The sequence below is a fragment of the Cynara cardunculus genome (genome assembly GCF_001531365.2).
Source record: "Cynara cardunculus var. scolymus isolate 2C chromosome LG 14, CcrdV1, whole genome shotgun sequence".
Classification (NCBI taxonomy): Eukaryota; Viridiplantae; Streptophyta; class Magnoliopsida; order Asterales; family Asteraceae; genus Cynara; species Cynara cardunculus.
Window position 1 is genome coordinate 7,290,824 of NC_037541.1, and position 8,584 is coordinate 7,299,407.

General features: G+C 35.0%; 1 protein-coding gene across 1 annotated transcript; it reads left to right on the top strand.

The window, feature by feature from the left end:
* Positions 1-3,594: 3,594 nt before the first annotated feature.
* LOC112527040 lies at positions 3,595-7,012 on the top strand. Its single transcript, XM_025137521.1, has 3 exons — positions 3,595-4,126; positions 5,101-5,761; positions 6,216-7,012. The coding sequence occupies exons 2-3, from the start codon at positions 5,154-5,156 to the stop codon at positions 6,895-6,897; spliced, it is 1,290 nt and encodes a 429-aa protein (XP_024993289.1). The 5' UTR covers positions 3,595-4,126; positions 5,101-5,153; the 3' UTR covers positions 6,898-7,012.
* Positions 7,013-8,584: the final 1,572 nt, after the last annotated feature.

The window sequence follows — 8,584 nt, forward strand, 5'->3', positions numbered from 1 at the left end:
TCATTAAGGAAAACGATATTAATAAGTGCTTATCAGATAAACATTTAGGGGTTGTTTGTTTACTTTTTAATAATTTCATTAAGAGACTACCTCTAAATCGTTAAATGGTAAATCTTGTTTGGCAAAAAAAAAATATGTCTCTTAATGGTTCTAAAACTCTCTAAATGATTTTATATCATAGGTCTCTATTAACCATTCAGCCTCTAATTCATTGTAAACAATTGTCAAGTAATTATATTTCATTTTGTACTATATCATAATAGCCTCTTAATCATTCTAACCACTTAATCATTCTGTACTAAACCATTCAGGAACGCCAAACAACTCCTTAGTAAATGACCACTAAATTACATTTTTAAATAGAAGTATAAAAATAAATACTGTTTTTAGATTAAATTTTTGAATAATGTTATATAAAAACATCTACAAATCAAGTTTTCTGTAATGACTTGTAAAAGTAATTTTACCCTTTGTCACATGTCTTGCAATTAGCATTTATTAAATAATCAAATGGAAATTAAATAAATATAAATAATCGTAAATATAACAATTTTTTATACTTTTTAGCTACAAGTTAAAGTTGTAGCTGAAATATTTTAAATTTAATAATTTTAGAAAATATTTAAATGGAAAAAGTATATTATTAAAAAAATGAATTTAAAACTTAAAAAATGAAAATATTACGTGCATTCATATCTTTAAAACCAATTAAAAACTGATATTTTAATAATAAAAATATAATATAAAAAATTCCAAAAATATATTTACAATTAATAATAAAAATTGCAATTGAAACGGTTAGAGTGATGTGATCAGCCACATGCGTGTCTGAAAACGATTCTTCTTTTTCTTTTTAGTTTTTGGGTGTCAACAACTGATGCGTTGTTTACAGCTGTACCCGATTCAGGAATATGAACACTATGCTTAATATTTTCAAATTAACACCCTCATCTTTATATGAATTTCAATTTTACCCCCTTGAACTTTTTTCTTTTACAAACCCTATCATTTAAGTTTTTTTTTTGTTTTTTATTTTATTTTAGGGGTTGTGTTGCTGGTTTCATTGTTAATCAATAACATAACCTTTTGAATAGAAATGACCATAAAATGTAATATTTTATTTAGGGTTTTTTAAAAGGTGACGATAATAGTGTTTAGTGTTTTAAATAGAAAGACAGTAAATGATATTATTGTATTTATATCTAAAACATAATTATATTTGGTTGCTGATTAATTCGATAACATGGATAGTAATGAGTAAAAGACTATTAAGACTAGACTAATTCTTAATGTTGTTAATGAGAATGTGGCTGCCAAGGATGTATTCCTTTTTTTTAAGAACTAGAAGGCCATTGATGAGCTAAATAAGAAACAGATGGCTATGAATGATTTGATGAAATACACCAATATGAAATGAGCGGTGCAATAAAAGAAAAAACCAAAAGGATAGTGACGAGTAAGATGAAAAGGTGGCTACGGCTATCATTATTGGCAGATCCTTCGACAATATTTCCATAAAAGAAGGCTACCTTTGATGTGTAGCATGGTACTCGTGTTGGAGACAACTCATTTCCCTCAACGAGGTCGTCAAGTAGAAAAGGGGAGGTCCCCTAAAGCATTTGGCTGACTCTATCGACCAGCTGAGGAAGACATCTTCTAAGCCCTCGACAGAAGATGCATATGAGGCCTCTTATATAGGGGCAGACCTACATAGGGGCATATGGTGGCACGAGTCATCGCTTCATGACCCCGTCGTAATTTAATATAAAACCACGTTTACCGTTGTATTTACTGAAATTAAGTTATTGTCTTAAGTTTCATGAGGTTTCTTGTGTTGTGAGGTTGCATGTTGAAGTCCTCCTTTTTGTAGAATTTTTAGCATTAAAATTTTGGTTTACATAAATTTTATGAAAAGTTGGTGGAATGCAACGACAAGACTTGAACCCTTGACCTTCTCATGAAAAAGTTAATTTTTGTTACCTTTATCAAATGGTGCCACCATTTGAAAAACACTTTGGGTTCCACCTCTACTTCGGTGGTCCTTCTAAGGCCTTGGATGAGCCTTCTAAAGTCTTGGATGATCCATCTGTCCACCTAGTTCTCGAACCTTTAAATGCCGCAAGCTAGGGGGAACACACAAAGTTAGCCATGTGGCTAACGTTGGGAAACCCGCAACACCTTGATGGCTAGGTTGGTGGGCTTTTAGCCTAACTTGGTATAAAATTTTAATAAATCCTAATACTTAGCTTTTGGATTATATATACTCAATTATAGCTAAATAGGTTCTTAATGTAAAGCTTCAATCACTCTTGGTTTTTTTTTTTTTTTTTATGTAAATCCAATAATAACCATTCATTGCTAAACATCATTGTATGAAGCAGACACGTCGACTTTAGAACTCGATGCACCAAAATTAAATTAACAAAAATCTATTGAATTAATATCACTCAAAGATAGCAACACTATCAGGTGTTGTCGAACTAGTATCAGATGACTATCAAGCATTTATGAAGCTAAATGGATTATCTAGTTTGAAGTATTTATCTTCAACCTAACAATGTACTTACATAATGATGATGCCCAGTATTTTGGGTGGCTGTAGTTGGTTTAGGATGTGGAAGAAGCTCAATCGCGCGAGAGAGAGAGAGTCGAAGATCAAAAAAGAGTTGGTAAGAATAAACAATAAAGAGAAGGGAATAGCACCTTTAATATAAAAAAGGGCAAGCATAGTTTTCCAAGAGTTGAATATTGGAGCATATTTTTATATATGTTAGGGGTACCTTAAGCATAGAAACTCAAATTTTCCTTTTAAAACCATGAGACCTAAACATGAAGTATGTCACATTTCATTACAATTAACCATTTTCTTGATGTTGCCATGTTGGAGTTGAATTTGTTATTCTACTTGTAATTGGTAAAGATCGACGGTTTTATATTTGATACCTTATATTTTGATTTTGTTAACATAAAAGACTATTAAAACTCAATACCACTGATATTGGTCTTGACATCTTTCAAGAATCTTATTATGAACCTTACATGAAGACCGTTGGCATGTAGACTTTGAGAAGAAACAAGCATTCTAACAAAGATTTATCCCTTTACAGTAAGAAGTCATGAAATTAATTTTTAACATCCAATGCATATTCTTTCACGTTCTTAAAAATAGTTACAAATACGTTCCGAGTAGTTCTTACTTTATTACTACAACAAATAGACATCGACCTAACATTCAAATTTTAATAACTCTTAGCTTATAAGCATATGAATTTGTTAATTCTACATAAAGGGTATGCCGCCATCTTCTGAAGCATCCACACTATACCAATCCTACAACCATCACGAACAGGTAAAATACGTGTCACAAAAGCAACGAGTGGTACTTGAAGCCAAACCCTCGACATCCCACTCATTTTACACCGATACTCACCTCCTTTCCCACTTAAACTAAAGCTGCAAAAACAAAAAATATAGTAAAAGGACCAAACTGAAATAGATTCTAAGTTAAGAGCCTTTTATGTAAATTTCTGTCCTTCCACCTTTTCTCTCATTTTCTTAAGTGCTTTGTGTTTAGTAAGCAAGCAAAAAGAGTAACAAAATAGTGAATTTCTCACTTCCTCCGTCTATTTCCTCCCAAAATAATTCAGATGCAGCCGTATCCTTTCTCTCTCCCCTTCTCTCTCACATGTTCATTCGGTGATTATCTTTACAATATATAAAATTCTTAGATACATTCATCCAGACATATATCCTATATCCATATATTTATATACATATACATATACATATACATATACTCTTCAAATTTACACACCCAGATATACTATTTTTATATGGGTTTCCTCGTGATCTGTGCAAAGTCTACGTGACTTTCTTGGTGGGTTTGGTGTTTACTTCAATTATTGATCATACCCATCTTCCAAGATCGATTTTTACATTATAAAAGATTTGATCGTTTACAGAAGGAAAAAAGAGTGTGTGTGATTCAAGAACTCGGTAACTAAATGGAATGAAGTTTTCTGGAGGTTTGTTTTCTTTGGATTGGAGTAATTGCAGGTTTAAAAGCTGCTGTTCCTCCTGCTTTTTGGGGGTTTGGGAGAAACAGAAGAATTTGATATGGTAAAAGGTAAATTCCTTTAATTTTTTTGGGCGGTTTCTATTGCCAACCTTCTTTCCCATAACTGCAGTCTCTTTCCTTTTTGGTTCTAAAATTTATATTTATTTACTTTCTAAAATTCATTTTTACACTAATGACTTCAATTTCTCACTCAAAATGTTCTGTTTTTGGTGCTGATTTTGTTATAATTCCATTCTGTGTAGTCTAAGATCAATTTCATTTGAGTTTCAAAAGTCAAAAGGTGTTGATATCCAGAGGTAAACTTAAACCATTTTGGCATACTAGAATCAAAGACTGGATTTGGGGTTTGGGGTTTAAGACCATTTTAGCTTGCTTTCTCTTTCAAATGATTCTTGGGTTTGCTTCTCATCATATTCTGCAAAAATGGAAGCTTCTGTTCTTGGGTGTTTGATTTTGTTCCTGTTTGCCTTTTTCTAATAGTAAATTGTAGCTTAACCTTTGTGAATTATAATGCTATCAAAAGGGTAACAAAAGGAAAGAAGTGGAATTGAGTGTTGTTTGCATATTAATCAGAAAGTTTGAAGCTGCAATTTTGTGAAGAAACTTGCTCAGGATGCTACTCTTTAAAAGCTTATAATTGCTCAATGAGATGATGCTGTTTTCAAGATTTTGCAATTCTTGATTCATCAAATGTAGACATTATTGTTTCTTGATCTTGAAGTGATGCCCTGTTTTCAACATTTGTTTTTTTAAGGGTTCTAAGGCTTTAGCGTTGTGTTCTCGGAACCTTTTTTATGAACTTGTGCTCTCGAAACTTTTTAGGAGAAAAGGGAAGGAAAATGAATGATAACTTTCCTCCCGAATGTGGAATGTGGGAGGAAAGGTAATGAAAGAAGTATGAAAATTTCGGTTCTTTAGATTTGATCATGTTGAAAACACGAATAGTTTTACTATTAGAATTGCAAGAATCACGACCCGAAACCCTAGAGATTCTTGATGATCTTATGCTGTTAATCTCACAGGTTTGGACCTCTCAATTTCTTGACGATTCGATGGGGAATTACTTGTGACAAGAATGGATCCTCAAGCTTTTATCAGGTTGTCAATAGGTTCACTCGGATTACGGTATCCAGAAACGCATCAGAAATCCACAAAACCAGGAATCCACGCTTTCTCGTCTCCATGTACATGTGAAATTCGTCTCCGAGGTTATCCACCTCAAATCGCAACAATCCCACTCTTATCTTCTCCTGAAGCTACACTAGATTCCCATAACATTGCCTCCAGTTTTTATCTAGAAAAATCCGACTTAAAAGCATTATTGGAGCCCGGGTGTTTCTATACTCCGCATGCATGTCTAGAAATCGTTGTCTTCACGGGTCGCAAGGGCTCCCACTGTGGGGTTGGGGTTAAACGACAACAGGTTGGAACGTTTAAATTGGACGTGGGTCCGGAATGGGGCGAAGGTAAGCCCATCGTTCTTTTTAGTGGTTGGAAGGGTATCGGGAAGATGAAACAAGAGACCGGGAAATTTGTAGCGGAGCTACATTTGAGAGTCAAGTTGGATCCGGATCCGAGATATGTTTTTCAATTCGAAGATGAAACGAAATTGAGTCCTCAGATTGTTCAGATTCAAGGGAACATTAAGCAGCCGATTTTCAGTTGCAAATTTAGTCAAGACAGGTGAATTTACTTGTGCAAATACAATGGCTAGGTTGGATGAGAAGCTAGCTAGCTGTTTGACTTGATAAGCTAGCTGTTTGGCTTGATAAGCCAACTGTTGGCGTATAAGCTAGTTGTAGTCATCGGCTGGCTAGCTGTTGATCGGTAATTTAGTTGTTGGCGGAAAAGCTAAATGTTGCCGAATAAACTAGTTGTTAGTTGATAAATGGTTAATTGATAAGCTAACTGATAGGTGATAAACTAGTCGGGTTTGATAAAAGTTGTCGAACTAGCTAATAAGAGAACAATGTAAAACATAAGGGTATAATTGGAAGTAAAAAAAGAACTCTTGAAACTTGTTAAAGAACTGTCTGAAATATAGTTCTTTATTATAAGAAAATAAGTTAGTTTATGGTTGCTAACATAATGCTGGTTTTTAACTCGAGTCGTCCACTTTTTGTTGTAAATCATGTAGGGTGCCGCAGGTAGATCCATTGAACAACTACTGGTCGAGTTCCGGTGATGACCTGGATCAAGAACCCGAAAGACGAGAAAGAAAGGGTTGGAAAGTGAAAATACACGATTTGTCAGGTTCGGCTGTAGCAGCCGCATTCATGACCACGCCCTTTGTCCCTTCAACCGGTTGCGATTGGGTCGCCCGATCGAACCCGGGTTCATGGTTGATCGTCCGTCCGGACGCCTTCCGACCCGAAAGCTGGCTCCCGTGGGGCAAACTCGAGGCCTGGCGTGAACGTGGCAGCATCCGAGACTCCATTTTCGTGCGTTTCCACCTTTTATCAGACGGCCAAGATGGTGGAGAGCTGCTAATGTCGGAAATACTCATAAACGCTGAACGGGGTGGCGAGTTCTTGATAGACACAGACCGGCAGGCTAGCTCGAACTCCAACATTCCAAGCCCACAAAGCAGCGGCGATTTTGCAGGTCTAAGTCCAGCGGCTGGCGGGTTCGTTATGAGTTGCAGGGTTCAGGGAGAAGGGAAGAGGGGGAAACCAGTTGTTCAGTTGGCAATGAGACATGTAACTTGTGTGGAAGATGCTGCCATTTTTATGGCGCTAGCGGTGGCCGTCGATCTGAGTATTGAGGCTTGCCGGCCGTTTAGAAGAAGGATGAGAAGGGGAAACCGCCATTCGTGGTGAAGTTATAAATGTTTGGATTGGTGTAATATTTGTACAGGATTTCAGTTGTTTCTACTTGGAAAACTTTTTTCAGATCTATGGGTTAGTATTTAGTAATGTGATTTAACTACAACTTTTAAATAGTAATCTGACCTTTTAACTACTCGACTATGTAAAATCGTTGCAATAAGTTTTCGTCCTTACGTTTTTGGACATTTTAACAAGTTTTTACAATATTTTTGAAGTCAAGGGTTATGCTCAATTTTTTTACATGAGAATAGTTTGTTCGGACACTTGGGTCTGTTTATTAGTAGCTTAATAGACTCGCAACTTATTTGGTTGGTTATACATGATTGTTTGGTAGTGGTTTAATGATATAGAAAGTGACTTGTTCAGAAAGCTTATAATAAGTTTTTTTTCCCAACACCTATGCATCCCAATTAAAAAACATGCTCCCTCTATCTATAAAAAAACTCTTCCTAAAGAAAAAAAAAACTATCAATCTATACAGTCAAATTAATTATAACAATATCTTTATCAATACAAGAATTAATAGAAAAACTATGGCATCCGATGACCTAATTTCATCATAGTGTCGAGTTGAGTTGAGAGATTTGAACATAAACGTGTTACATGTTCGACTTATGAAACCGACCAAAAAGTGTTAAAAGTTGTTGTAACAACCCGCAAAAACATCACATATATCACATATTTTACGTATAACAACTCATAATGATCCTACACCTTGCTCCCAAAGTTAACACATCGTTAAAACTACTAAAAGTTACTACAAACTTCTTCTTACACAACATGTACACAACAGTTTCATAAAACCCCAGTCCCACATATAAGCATCACGTGTACATATCAGTCACCAAATATCACATCTTTCTTTTCCCTTTGTCTTCTAGATGTAACTGCCCTGAAATACACAATTTTAAAAACAAAATGAAGGTCAGACCATAAGGTCTAGTAAAGAAATCCTTGTTAGTACAAATCGTATGAGCCAATAGGTATCAATCTGTCAAAATATTAAACAAATAATAACTTTCAAAAGATGTAAGTCAAGTACATATAAGATTGATATACTGACTTAACATCCCCATTAAACATTATTAGCCCAATCAGCTCAACTCCATTGTTATATATGCACAACTCCGTTACATACACCACATCAATAAAAACACCACTGTGTCACATACACGTCAGCCACACCGGCCCAAACTCCACATTGATAGTTTAACGTGGAACCAAGACCCAAAATCAGCTTGTAACAAAAGTTTGATTAGGAGTTAAATCAAACCGAATAAACTTCAGACCAAACTCAAAAATCCAATTCCTCCATAGAATTTTGACCTAAAACATCAAGCTCAAACCAAAAAAAATTCCAAACTAGGGGCTGTTTACCCAAATGCTTACCTGATCGGTGCTTATCTATAGGAAAACACTATAATTTATTTTGATGCGTAAGATTTTAATACATCCAAACGTATTGAATGCAACACAATTTATCGGGTAAGTGTTGTAATCTTCACTTACTGGGTAAGACTCTCAATCATTCTCTTCACTCTTACCCGGTAAAATTCTTGGCCCTAATCATGTTTATCTGATAAGGAAGTTTATCCGATAAACACTTACTTGATAAGTGTTTAGTAAACGGTCGCTATGATAAACTTTAACCTGGGAAACTAGCACATACCTGGGAATT